This window comes from Cebus imitator, unplaced genomic scaffold, assembly GCF_001604975.1.
Source record: "Cebus imitator isolate Cc_AM_T3 unplaced genomic scaffold, Cebus_imitator-1.0 Scaffold11, whole genome shotgun sequence".
Classification (NCBI taxonomy): Eukaryota; Metazoa; Chordata; class Mammalia; order Primates; family Cebidae; genus Cebus; species Cebus imitator.
In genome coordinates, this window is record NW_016107326.1 from 3,485,380 (window position 1) to 3,500,044 (window position 14,665).

The 14,665-nt window shown below is 39.4% G+C and overlaps 1 protein-coding gene across 11 annotated transcripts in view; it reads left to right on the top strand.

The window, feature by feature from the left end:
- TENM3 (teneurin transmembrane protein 3) overlaps window positions 1-14,665 on the top strand; it is a 470,445-nt gene that overhangs the window by 383,446 nt on the left and 72,334 nt on the right. For 7 of the 11 annotated variants that reach the window (XM_017549242.2, XM_017549257.2, XM_017549269.2 and 4 more), the window contains 3 exons: window positions 4,982-5,008; window positions 6,614-6,634; window positions 7,544-7,690. In XM_017549242.2, the coding sequence (XP_017404731.1) occupies window positions 4,982-5,008; window positions 6,614-6,634; window positions 7,544-7,690 (195 nt within the window). The remainder of the gene's footprint in view (window positions 1-4,981; window positions 5,009-6,613; window positions 6,635-7,543; window positions 7,691-14,665) is intronic. The other 4 variants (XM_017549289.2, XM_017549300.2, XM_017549251.2 and 1 more) reach the window with 3 other exon arrangements.

The following is a 14,665-nucleotide window of genomic DNA, read 5'->3' on the forward strand; positions in this document are numbered from 1 at the left end:
CCATTGCACTCCAGCCTCGGTAACAAGAGCGAAACGCCGTCTCAAAAAAAAAAAAAAGAATATGGATTTTGGTGTCAGACTGCCTGGTTGGAACTTTGTCTTTGCCACTGCTAGCAATTTGATCTTAGGAAAGTTATCTAATTTCTTGTGCCTCAATTTCCTCATTTGTGAAGTAAGGGAAGATAGTAATGGTACCTGTTACCCCACAAGGTGATGAAAATTAAACCAGTTAATTCACATTAAATGCTTAGCAGTTTTCATAAATGGTAGTTATTGTGAATACTACTGTCCATAACTAGAACACATGGGGTAAGGGGTGAGGAACAAATGAGCAAGGATGGGGCGGATGTTGTAAATGAGACTTTGCCCACTTTTGCTTCTTTCTCAAAAGATAGTCTCTGTATTACTTACAAAATTTATTCAAAAGCTACAAACACATGGAAGACATACTAAAGCCACCAAAAGTACATTTGATCATTTTATACAGTAGATATTAAGACTCTGCTGTGGTTGGGCATAGTGGCACAGTGACTCATGCCTGTAATCCCAGCACGTTGGGAGACCAATGCGGTTGGATCGTCCTTAGGTCAGGAGTTCAAAACCATCCTGGGCAACATGGCGAAATCCCGTCTGTACAAAAAATACAAAACTTATCTAGGTGTGGTTGGGGGCACCTGTAGTCCCAGCTACTTGGGAGGCTGAGGTGGGAGGATTACCCAAGCCTGGGAAGTTGAGGCTGCATTGAGCCAGGCTGTGATTGTGCCAGTGCTCTCCAGCCTGGGTGACACAGTGAGACCCTGTATTGTGCCAGTGCTCTCCAGCCTGGGTGACACAGTGAGACCCTAAAAAAAAAAAAAAAAAAAAACAAAAGATTGTGCCATGAGCCAGGCAATGGGAATACAGTGATTTGCATGGCCAAGAGTTTACATTTCTAATGGGGACAGTGTACACATTAAGTCACCTATGCCTAGAAAGTTCATTAAAGTCTTGAAATTTCGTGGCATCTGTTAGTGTAAGTGAATGCATCACAGCTAGTTCTTTATTGTCCTCATTTCCTGTTACATGTACTCTGGTGTGCATCCAAGAGAGGTGTTGGGGTAGGGGGAGGAAAAAGGAAGGAAAAGATAACGGAAGAAATGGAGGAGTGCCCAGAATTTATAGATAAGCAGATGAGACAACAGCATGAAGACAGAATTCCAAAAAGATGCTATTCCTTCCTGATCTACATGGAGGAATGAAACATACAACAATACTATGTATGAATAAGCCCCGTCCTCAGAGGCCTGAGAGCCCAGGTCCATCACTAAGGGGTGGAGACAAGAGCAAATGATCTGTGTCCTCCTCCACTCATCTTTCCCAAAATACAAAGGGGGAAATGTGGTAATTAAGGGCTTTATAAAAAGAAGGAATTCTTCTTAAAAAGAAACACCTAGAGGGGGGACGTGTGAAAATAATACAGGAGTAATCATTTGCTTTGTTGATATTAAAAATTTATGGACTAATTCCATAATAAAAATATTTTCAGTGAGCCACAGTTTTCTTTCACTTTTAAAACTGCCATGAGTCTTTGCCTGTCTGTACCAGCAAGTAGATCAAGGACCTCCAGGCCATAGGCTTGAAACCTGAATAGTTGCTTCATTTGTTGTGTTCCAGGGATGCTTGTGTATCTGAATGTGTTTTTGAAAGACAGACAGTTAAGGCCAAGAATTCGCCCTGGCATTTAAAGTAGACCTATAGATCTACCTTGTACTTTCCTACGAAATCCACGTAGAAGACATGTAAAAGAAGGTGGAACTGCCTGGTGGCTTTGGAGAACGAAGTGTCTGTTAAATTCACGTTGGGTCAGGAATTGCACAGCACTTTTGACCTTTCATCAATTTTTTTTCCCTAAATCTCCAAGAGACGGCATTGTGGCAGAGTGGTTTAGAGCAAGCTCTGGAGCCAGCCTAGGTGCCAACGTGTTACCTTGCACAAATTAATCTCTCTTCTCTGTTTCTTCATCTGTATTTACTGTCTCAACTGTTACTACATCATAGGGTTGTGATCAAGATGAAATGAGAGAATAATATAAGCACTTAGAATGGTATTTGGCACAAAGGACGCCTTTATTATTACCTTCAGTGAGCAAGGCTGGGAGCAGAGTGCCTCGTATGTGTCCCTGGGTCATAGGCAGCATTTTGTGTTTGTGAGCATATGTGAATTTTTCTGGGAAGGGAACCCGACGCTTTTACCAGTTTGCTCAAAGATCTAAGACCCAAAGACGATTAAGGCTTGCCGTCTCATGGGAAATATGGTACTACGCATACCATGTGTCCCACATGGGTCTTCTTCCAAGATAAATAATTGAAACTCCAGAGAAAGTATTTTAGGACTGCAACATTTTACTAGAAAACAGTTTTTTGTTTGTTTGTTTGTTTTTTGGGTTTGTTTTTATTGAGACAGAGTCTTACTTTGTCGCCCAGGCTGGAGTGCAGTGGCACAATCTCAGCTCACTGCAACCTCCGCCTCCCAGGTTAAAGTGATTCTCCTGCCTCAGTCTCCCAAGTAGCTGGGACTACAGGCACGTGCCACCACACCTGGCTAATTTTTGTATTTTTAGTAGAGATGGGGTTTCACCATGTTGGCCAGGGTGCTCTTGAACTTCTGACCTCAAGTGATCCGCCTCAGCCTGCCAAAGCGCTGGCATGACAGGCATGAGCCACTGAACCCAGCCCCAGAAAACAGTTTTTTAATGGGCCCTATTTTATGTCTAGCACCCATTTGTATAAGAATTTTATTCTATAAAACAAATTTAAACTCCTTAGTAGATTGAATAGGAATGACTTTTCTTCAGTGTCGGAACATAATCATTAGTTTTCAAAGTAAATTTTTGCAACCTAATATGCATTTCAGCAATTGTTAGGTATGTTGATTTTGCATATACTGTGTTATTTTTATGATTGTTATTTCTAATGCCTTCTTACATGTCTGTGTTTTTTATTATTTCCTTTTGTAGTTTATATAATGTTTACATTGTTGCAATTACTACTTTTAATAATTATTTGACCCTCATACATTGACATCTCCTTTTAACTTCTTCATTATTTAGAACTAGCTTTTGTGGTATTATCAGAAATTTTATTCTTCCATACCAAAATATTCCTTGTTGTTTTCCCCTCTTTCTCTCTTAGTTTTAAGCTCTCAGCTTCACAAGTCTCTATGATATAAAATGCAAATGAAAAATCTTGATATCTTTCTCAATAGAGATACTTTTCTTATGGTTGGTTTTTAGCTTTTTGCAAATCTTGTGTTAAGTGTTGCAAATATTTAAAGTATGATGTGAATGTTGACCTGCTATATATTTTAAATGTATTTTTTACTTAGAGTTCTACTTCTGATGGTCTGATGACCCAAAGACCTACCTTTACCTGTAAATCAATCTACTGTTTTGCATAATTGATTCTGTTTGCAATCTGATTGGCTAATTAGAAATAATTTTGTCCATCCTTAAAACTGAGAATCCAGATCAGAATTAAGTTGTGTTATTTATTTTGTTTGTGCAGACCTAATGAAAAAGCAAAAGGCTTACTCTCTAACTGTGATCAGTGTTATTAATTTTTGTAAACTAGGAACTGCCGTAGAAATACTACCCTATGAGAATCAGAAACTCCAGAAGTTTTGATGGTACTTTCTTTATGTTCACATCATCAATTGAGCTATTATAGGGCTCTACTAGTTTATATAGCATATAAAGTATATAGCATATAGAAGGAATTATAAAGAAATTATATGAATGTTATGCAATAATTTTTATTTTAATGTTTAAAAGATAAATTATTTTTATTATTATAATTTCAGAGTAGTACCTAACACCTATCTTCTTCACCTTAATTTTTCTTGCATCATATTGTTAATTAGCTGTAAACATGCTTATTTTTAAATGCAATTCAAAGCCTCTAATAGAATCCTGTGGCAAAGTGAAGAATCCTTTTATATACACAGTACAGATGTGTCAAAACTGTATACAGTTTTGTTTACACACATGACAGAACCATCACACCTGAGTGGCCCAACTAAAAGTTATAGATTCAATCATTCTGTTAGGAGTTCTGCTGCCACTTGTGTATGTCATAGTGAAAAACAATCAGCATAAGCATCTTTGAAAAGCAATTTTAGATCATTAAAGGTGTATGAATTTTGACAAAGCAAGGGGATTTGAGGTTTCTTAAGAATATATTAGGTCTCTACATTGAGGGAGGCATTTATGTGTCAGTTCAAGGGGAAAGGTATAGCCTAATTGTAGCCTCATGAAACAAGTGGACGGGGCAGGTACAGGTACAGAAAAAGATTCCGTCTTAGTCCTGCTCCTATACACCTTTTGTGAGAAAAAGAGCCTATTCCAGTAGGTTTTTGAAAATAAACAGGATCTTAGAATAGTCCCTGTTTCCTAATGGACTATTTATCTGATACATCATTCTCCATCTGGCTTGCAGTCAAGAGATACTGAGTAATCATATTCTATAGAACTTACATGAGCCTTTTCCAAATATAACGTCAATATATTACATTTGCTCAAGAGTCTCAGTTTCTTTCTTCTTTTTGCTTATTTATTAACTTTTAAAGTTTCATTATCTGTGGATCTCATAGTTATAAATTTCCAAAGTTCTTTAAGAATAAAGAATGATTCAATTTGTTCTGCTCAGTTATTATAAAGGAGAATGTTGAAAATGATGAGAGTGGAGAGCATTCCAAATAATCTGTGAAAAGTAATGTTAGTTCAGCTAGTTGAAAATGCTGAGTATTTCTTGGAATCATGACTCCATTTGCTAAAAACGTGAATATCCTGCATTTTTAGGAGATATGAAGTGCATCTCTGTCATGTGATGTGAGTCTTATGTCAGCTGCAGCTACTCAATTTGCATGTAAATTCTGAAAATTTTCTTGTCCCATGTGACACTTCTGAAATGTCTGTCTGTTCTTTTTTCCTTTTTAATTTCCCAAGCTCACTATTTGGATAAGATAGTTAAAGGTACTGTATACTCGCTCTTTGTTGACATATCTACATATATATCTATATATAATCGTGTATCACTAGGTTTGACAATAGATTGTTTTCCATGCATATTTTTATAAATTATAAATCAGACTTAAATTATGTAAAATGCCTTGGATTTAAAGTATTGAGACTTAAATGTCTGTGTCTCATTTTTATAATTTTGGGTTATCACAGATTTCATTCCTATGTAAAAGCGTTAGTTTTCTGTAGAAGCAGAAACTGAAGATAATGGTACATTTGCTGTTTTTTGGTTTTTGGGTTTTTCTTTTCTTTTCCTTTGTTTTATTTTATTTTTTTTTTTAATTTTATTTTTGCTTTAAGCTCTTCATTATTGGCAATTCAGCTTAATGAGCTTTAAATTCTAAGCTAAAGAATCACAAATAGTCTTATCACGGAATAAGAAACTCAATTTAAAGAAGATTCTGGTTAACATGTTGAAAGAAATCTCACTGATTTCATATGGAAACTTCTTTGGCTTTTTCTAAATGTTTCAAAATATGTGTGATATCATAATTTATGTTTTGTTATTTTTTAAAAGCTATAAAGTATTGTGCATTCCATTTTTAAAAAATAACTGATAACCTTGTTCAGCAGAAAACAGCAGATTCTCACATCTTCAGTTATCATAGAAATAGATGGAAAAAGTTTTTTCAGAAGAGAAAATTCCCTTTCCCTTTCTCCTCAGATTACCTACTTTCTATTCCTTGTTTGTGCTTTTCATTAGAATATGAAAATATTCATGGCAACATCCAGGCTTTCATATACCAGCTTTCACGTGCAGTCAGCTGCCGCACCTCCTTGTCAGCGGGGCAATTCAATCTTTCGTTTTCATTCAACACAAAAAAAAACAAAAAACAAAAAAAACACATCCATAAGGAAGATTCCCCTTTTATCTATTGAATAACCCATAAATACAGACGGTAATTGTCTGAATGAAAAGAAGCAGCAAAATTAATCTCTCCCTGACCTGATGGTATCCATAAGCGTAATTTCATTATACTCTTCCTTGAGAGACTGTCAAAAGAGGCTTTTTTCTGTTAATTCTAATCTTAAGAGACAAAACACCTCTTTGCAATATTTTCTTTTCAAGTTTCACAGTGGAGGAGGGGAAACCAATATATGAATAATTCTTCTAACACAGACTTAAAATAAACATCTTTAAAAACAGATCTTTCCCTTAAATTTTGTCACTCAAACAGGAGCACCATTCAAATGATAAGAAGCTGTAAAACAAACCCCAATTGCTGTAGCAAGTATTTTTATTAATACATTTTCTACCAAATCATAAATAGCTCTGTCCACAGAGATCTAATGAAGAGCCAGTTCGTCTGAGAATTTCAGGGCATTTCTCTCCCTGCTTCTGTCAGCGTCATATCACACTCATAAGCAAGGACAGCAGAATCTACCTAAGTGTCATCCTCATAAACAGATCATGTTGGCTGCATGCCAGATATCATCCGTAGGAAGTGGCAAAAATTGTCTTTTTAAAATGTCATGTTAGACTGAAACAATTATAGATTTTTGATATATTAAATTATTTTAATTGTTTCCCAAATTTTCCCTCCTTGCCCATAAAAGCAGACAAGATAGGATATAAAGGTAACAGCATAAAAGCCTTAGGGAGATTGTCACAAAATATCACTCTTCGCTATCTGTCTTGAAGCACGTCACTACCGTGTTTTTGTTCAGTCTATCAATGTTTTATTGTGGTCCTTATGGTATTTCATTTTGTCCGTCCTAAGTAATCCAATATGCACAGCTATTACATTTAGTTGGAAATCCTGTCGGTCCTGTCCCATCCGTATGCAGCCTGAATCCTAATGTCTGTTAGAATAGACGCTAAGCTGCTTCACTATTTCCCGGGCTTTGCTTATTCTGTGACAAGGAATGTACTCTTGGCATAAAGTATAGTCATTAATATTGGCCTATACTTTGTGCAATTATTTAATGCACTGTAATTTCACATGAATATACGGCAACTCTGAGGCCAGATAAAATTAATGTTCTCTTTTTAACATCATTCATATCCTCATACCCACTTTCATGCTTTTGGATTTTGAGGGAATTTTTTTTTTAAGCAACAAGGTGCTTTAAGAAGGCATGTCCTAATAAAAGACCAGTAATGTTCAAAACAGATTACAAATCTAGGCTAGGGAATCTGAAATTACTTTGTTGAAATGCTTTTTCACACCATACAATATACCTTGTTGCTTTGCTAAAGGGAAGACACTTAAGTTAATTTTGTCTGGCCTGCAGCTATTTAGTGGATCGTTGCATATATTTCTGTCCTGCACAGGTAAGTGGTGTCTCAAGGGTCAGGCCAATCAAAGATGCCACTTGGATAAGAATTAGATTCTGTAGATAACGTTGCTGTTTCTATCCATGTGCAATTACAGTATTTGTGCTGTTTATAAAGGCCTGTTCCCACTAAGTGTCCCTTATCTGTTTATTTTAGGTGCAGAAACTCAATACTCAAATTACTGGTGTTTTCCTTCTTTGTCTCGACAGAGGGTTGCCCTGGTCTGTGCAACAGCAATGGAAGATGTACCCTGGACCAAAATGGCTGGCATTGTGTGTGCCAGCCTGGGTGGAGAGGAGCGGGGTGTGACGTAGCCATGGAGACTCTCTGCACAGATAGCAAGGACAATGAAGGAGGTAAGAAATGCAGAGCATGAACACGAGTCTGTGCCAGAGCAGTGAGTACCTAGATATCTGTTGCCAAAAAAAACCCCAATCCCCATAGATTAGATTGATTGAAAAATGTATGAGTGCTGATAGAATGATTTTGCTCTCTATTTTTCTTGAAACAAATGCAAGATTATTATCGTTCAGGGAGAAGGTAAGGTAAGCAAGCTACTGCATAATGTCCATTGTTCTCAGTTCCTTTTCCTAGTCCCCAGGTGACTCTTCTCCTCAGCCACAGTATTTAGGGCTCTGTGAATTGGGAGCTCCAAAGTGGTATTTTAATAACTAATATTCCAAAAATGCAAAGCATTTTCCAGGCTCTTCTGTTGAAAGGCATGGGTGGATAAAAACAAAACAGTAACAGAGAACAGTCCCTTGGAAGCTGTACTCTGGTGACTTCTTATTCTGAGCTTTCTACTTGGTTGAAAAGATGGTGAGATTCCACCCAGTTGAAGCCCTTGATAAGCATAATTATTTTTCCCATTGAGCTCAGCCTCCATGTACTGTCTTTGAATTTCCGAGAATAGAGTGAGAGTTGGTGATTGCCGCTCCGGTGATGGAATAGTTGGCCTTGACAGCTGCTCAGTTTCGACATACCTTTAGCGCTGTTTTTGGGAGGGCTGCCGTCCCTATCCAGGCCTCTGTGGACGCTTGCCCTGCGGGTTAGGTTGTGTTTCTCTACCCCTCCACCAGCCCCAGCCATTCTCCCTGCTCTTTCGAGACTATACACACAGACAGTAAAGCATTGGTTCGAGTGCAGGTTTTGGAGCACACAGATGTCACTGAGCCACGTAGTAATTATGTAACCTCACACAGAATTTTTAATCTGTTTTAACCTCAACTGCTGCATCTATAAAATAGGAATAAAAAAAGTGTTTGAAAGGATTAAGTGAAAAATGCATGCGAAGCATGTAGCATATGCCCGGCACAGAGCCTGCTCCAAGTAGCAGCTGTTCATATCCCATTTTCCTTCTTTTGCTGTCGAAAGTGCTCATCTGCACTAAGCGAACTTCATAGGTCGTAAAGAAGACCGAATAGCCTTTACCTGATTTGTACCTATAGGGGACCTAAACTACTATTCTCTAGGAAACAGAGTGACCAGAACCAACCCCTCAACCTCCCTTCCACCTCAACATACACACACACGCACACACACACACACACACACACACACACACACACACACACACGCCTGGGCCAGTAGTCATTCTCAAAGCCAATGTTATCTGTGCCTTATCCTTCTGACAAGGTGCTGCAATTCTCTCCTTTAGTTTCTGGCAAACTGTTCACTGTTCTCTTTTAACTCGGACTGTCAAAAAACTTGAGCCACAAATTCTGAGCAAAAGCCCCTCCTTTCCACTCCTGATAGATTTAGGCAGCCCTTAGCCTTCACACCGTCTCCTGCTTCATAATACCTCATTGCCCCTGACTCCTCTTAACTGTGTGCTTTATAGACATGGCAGCATTAATCCTCTGAAAACCACAGCACAGATGGCACCTCTCTTCGTTATTTTCCCCCAAAGAACCCCCTACTCCATTGCTGCTATTGCCTAGGGAGAAAGGAGAGCTTCTCTTTCTCCTTGATCATACATTTCAGATTTTGTCTTCTAAGAGGAGATTGCATTGAGGAGGTTACAGACTCTCTCAGAGGGAAGCGCGCTGCAGGACCCTGTCTGCAGAGACACTGCCGAGTAATTTAGGGGCTAATCAACTCTTTAGTATTGTTATCAGCTAAGGAGGTTTTTCCTTTTCCTCAAAATTTATCAACTGTGAATTGGCCTCATTCCCCTTTGTTTATTCTTATTAGCATGAAACTATGCTATCTCTCGTTTTCCCCCTCTGAGGGGAAATCTGAGCTGATAGAAGACCTCCTGTGGATTCACTACTTATCTCACATAATTTGTATTCCTGCCCCTAACCTAATTTTGCTCATCTAAGAAGGAATCTCAGTACCAGCCTTCTTATGCCCTGAGATTGTAACCTGGATGCTTTATAACCTAAGCCAGAGGGTTCTTTGAACTTAAGCATAAGCTGCGTGTATAGTTCACACCAGACCCCAAATCAAGACACATAAGATGGCAAAGAAGGATATCGGTTATATGAAGACAGTCGAACAGAAAGTTTAAGAACTGTAAATCAAGTCCTGATTTAGGACTAGACTGGATTTTATTGTACTGAAATTCTAGGATATATGGTGACTGACTGTAGTGTTATAGATCCACTGTCTAAATAAGTTTAGTATCAGAATTGTTACTTATCCAGAGAGTAGCTAAGTAACTTGATTTCACATATTAAGTAACTGAGGAGGAGGAGAGGGTGGAGAGCCTAATGTGGCCCTAGTCAGAAATCAAACACTTCCAATAAATAGCTACTATAGTTGAGCAATTTTGTAGAAAACACCGTCTTAGTAGAAGAAGAGCAAAGGAAGTTGCATACCATTCCCAGAACTAAAAAAGAAGCATCAAAAAATTTTAGAAAAGACATCCATCATGTAGGGAGATCTTAAAATATCTTCCTAAAGTAAGCATCTTTCTTCCCCTGCAAAATTTGTTTTTCTTCAACCAGTCAAGTTTGCCCCATCACCAGTGTTGAATGCTAAAGATTTTAAACATGTGAATCTCACTAAATAGGTGTTCCTCCTTGCCTTTGTATGTCCATTCCCCTTTATCTCTAAAAAGAAGCTTTGGAAGGGAAGTCTTTATGAGGAATAGGAAGAATGTACTCCTTAGAAAATAGATAGGGGCAACTTATCTTTAGCCAACCTTTTAACACCTGTGCTGTGTTCCATTAGGCGCTTGTTTCTTTAAGGTTCAAACAGCTGTCTGTAGCTTTTCAGGGCTAAGGGAAGTCTGTTACCCATAATAAGGTCCCCAACAAAGATCTCCACTCTCTGTGGAATCAACAAAGTGTCCCCCTCATCTGCTTCTCAAATCCTGCTCTAGGTACTAAATAGAGGCTTTTGGAGCAGATCATTTTGACAAAGGCAAGCAGTGGATTACTGGATTTTTTAAGTCACATCACACAGTGGTAATCAGAAACAGTGCTCACTCGGCCGGATAATTGTGGATAACATCTCCAGTTGGGGCATGCAGACACTTCAGGAGCAACTCGTTGCTATCCTAGCCTAGTTGAGAAAGCTTTTAGAGCACATGATAACCAGTACCTACACATGGCTTAAAAATATGTCTTCTTCAACTCCGACTTTACTTATAAAGACAGCAATCCTGTAAATTGAGCCATTTGTTGCTCATATCCCAAAACACTCTGATCATGAAGTTGCTAAGACCAGAAAATAGAAAGGTGAAGAGATGGAAGCTGCTTACTCCTGAAAGATGTGGGATCTGGTGTGGGGCTTCAGACAGTGACTCTGTTCACCACAGTCTTTACTACTTTTTTTTTTTTTTTTTTTTTGAGATGGAGTATCGCTCTTGTTGCCCAGGCTTGAGTGCAATGGTGCGATCTCCACTCACTGCAACCTACACCTCCTGGGTTCAAGCCATTCTCCAGCATCAGCCTCCCAAGTAGCTGAGCTTACAGGTGCCCACTACTATGCCCATCTAATTTTTGTATTTTTAGTAGAGACAGGGTTTCACCATGTTGGCCAGGCTGGTCTTGAACTCCTAACCCCAGGTGTTCTGCCAGCCTCGGACTCCCAAAGCACTGGGATTACAGGCGTGAGCCACCGCGCCCAGCTCTTTTCACCGGCCATCTGCACTGAAGTCTGCCCTGTCTCACGGTGAGCCCTACCTCAGACTTCCACTCCCCCTCAACAGGAAAACCCTTTCTTTTCGCTTAACTCAACCATTCCTTCCTGGAAAGACCCTGGTTGCAATGTGAGAAGTTCAACTCAAACATTATTACATGTAAAAAAAAAAAAAAATTATTCGCTTATATAACTGAAAAATTCAGACATAGTGGCACCCAGGTGTCAAATGATGACACCAGAAACTTGGGTGTATTCCTCTGTTAACTGCTTTCTTCTATGCTAGAATCATTATGAGGCCATCTCTTCCCCCAAAAAGGCCACCGCCACCTATGAGTTTACATTTCACTTCATAATAACCCCACCACAAAGAAGACACCTTTCTTCACGGTTATGTGAGGCCTGGGCCTGGGCCTGAGCCTCACTTTCATTGGTCTGAATTAAGTCACCTGCCTAAAGGAAAACTGAAGTGCTGTCACCAGAAGAAAGGGGCTTGGATATTGGGCAGGCAGAAAAAGAGTACTGTAGGAATAAGAATAGCTCTCCATTCAGCTTTAGTGCAGTCAGACCATGTACTGCAGTAATTAGTTCATATGCTCATGGAATGTCACTTTCAGAAGGAATCTTCTTCTCTCTTATCTCCTCCCTCCCTGGCAAAGTGTAGCCTTTTGACATAACAAGAATATCAGTGCTGAACCTCTGATGTGCTTTCTGTGCCCAAGATCGGCGAGGTAGCTAATTCTCCCCATATACTTTAAAAAGCATCATAGCTTTTATTTAGCCTACTGGGAAGACTCTCATTCAGCAAGGGATTGCTTGGCTTTAAATAGCTCCCCAAATGATGGTCTCACTATGCAAGCACCAAAAGGCAATAGCTTACCAGAGATAATTCTATCTGTATGGAAACTTAAGATACTTTTTAACAAGGTGATTTCTCCAGAATGCGTTAGCATGCTCCTCCCATCTTCTCCAGAGGGAAATCTAGTCAGTTTACTTTAAGACCTTGCATTCCTATCTGGTCCTCCGGTGGCCAGCTCCCCTGTGGGTACCTGAGGCATGAGACTCGAGCCCTGTCCTGGAGGCTGGCTCGTTGAGAGCACAAGAATGACTTTAAAAGATTCATACTAAAGTCTGTGCAAGAATGGTGAAATAACAAAGCGTAACTCCTGCCAAGAATAATACATCTTACCAGTAGGCAAATAGAGTTATCTGTTGGCACTTAGAATTACTACTTTGGTGGGGGTATATCAGGAAGATGTACCTAAAACAGGCAATTTTTTCAAGTCTTTAGGGGCTGGTTACAGTTGAGAAGAAAGCACAAGCCAACTGAGGTTATTCAAAAATAAGAAAGAAATGATAACAAATAAATTATTAGATAAATAAGCAAAAGAAGCAAAAATACAATTCAAACTGCAAGAAAGCTGCTTGCATTGGCTCATACCTGTAATCCTACCATTTACGGAGGCTGAGGTGGGTGGATTACTTGAGCCCAGGAGTTTGAGATCAGCCTGGCCAACAAAGCATGACCTCATCTCTACAAAAAAATATAAAAATCTGCCAGGTGTGGTGGCACACACCTATAGTCCCAGCTACTCAGGAGGTTGAGGTGGGAGGATGACCTGAGCTTGGGGAGGTCAAGGCTGCAGTGAACCATGATTGCGTCACTGCACTCCAGCCTGGGTAAAAGAGCGAGACCCTGTCTCACCAAAAAACCCTGCAGGAAGACATAGGAATGTGCTGTCAGTAGAAAAGAGGAGTGAAAACAAATGGATGAAATTTTATTATAAACATCAGAATGAGCATAATGAATGGGGAGGTCTGTATTTGTAGATTACTAAATGAAGATAAGGAAATGTTTGAAAATCGAATTTTTAAATGTCTAGCAGAATGATGGGACTATTGTGTTCTCTAAAAACAGATTTAAAAATAATGAAATGGCAGGAAACAGCACTGGAAAGAAAGTGGGGGAGGGAGAGTTTTAAAAAAAAAAGAAGGAATTACAAGAGGTCACAAGTATTCCCCAAAATGAATTCAGATACCATCAGACATAGAGTGGTGCTCAGAGTCTTAGAGCATTACACTGTATTATTCAGGTAGTTGATGGTTTGAGGGGAAATTACTTTAGTTTGAAAAACTCTACTGGATCCTACCTAAAGTAGGGAGGAGATTCAGGTTACTCTGAACCCTTTGGCTATCCACAGAATTTTTAGAGGATAGTGAATCCCATTCTGGGAAAGGAAATCCAGCTTGTGCCCTACAAAGCAAAGGACTTCAGTTCTTACTTCCTGCTAGGACCCAAGGAACATCAGGTTTAACCACTGCATTTTAATGTGTTTTAGAAGACGAGGAAAATCAGAGCCACGTGGGTTGACACTAAAAGTCCCCCTACCTTTTTCTTTTTTGAAACAAAGTCTCGCTCTTGTTGCCCAGGCTGGAGTGCAATGGTGCAGTCTCGGCTCACTGCAATCTCCACCTCCTGGGTTCAAGCAGTTCTCCTGCCTCAGCTCCAAGTAGCTGGAATTACAGGCACTCACCACCATGCCCATCTAATTTGCGTTTTTTTAGTAGACAGGGTTTTACCACATTGGGCAGGCTGGTCTTGAACCCCTGACCCCGAGTGATCCACCCACCTTGGCCTGCCAAAGTGCTGGGATTACAGACATGAGCCACCACGCCTGGCCTAAAAGTCCGCCTTCTCTTTTATACCCATGCCCATCACTGCCACCTGAAGCTTAAGAGTGTAGACGTGGGCATTGCGTGGCACCTCTTTAGAAATGGGCCTCCAGGCTACATGTCTCTCCAGGTTAAGAACCCCTGCATGAAGGCAAGGGCTATTATTAGTAGTCGTGGTACACAGACACTACGCTCTCACTGTCAGAAGAGTTAGCCACCATCTGTAACTTGGTGGGCATCTTTCTGCTTCTCCCTCACTGAATTCATATGCACATTCATGTGTTTAAACTTAAATACTGTTCTAAATTTGATTCTTCCAACGACAATATCTTAGAGTTTTTTTTAATGCCCATGCATATAGGCTCATCTCATTCTGTACAACAGAAATATGGCATACTAATTAATTCCACCACTGCTACACTGATAATTTAATTGATTCTCATTTTTTTGCTGTCAGTATAGAGACAAATCTGTAGCAAATTTTTGTGTGTATGTATCTGCATATACATCTTTGTGTAAATGTCAAATCTTTCTTTAGGATGGATTTTTAGAGATGAAGTTGCTGGTTC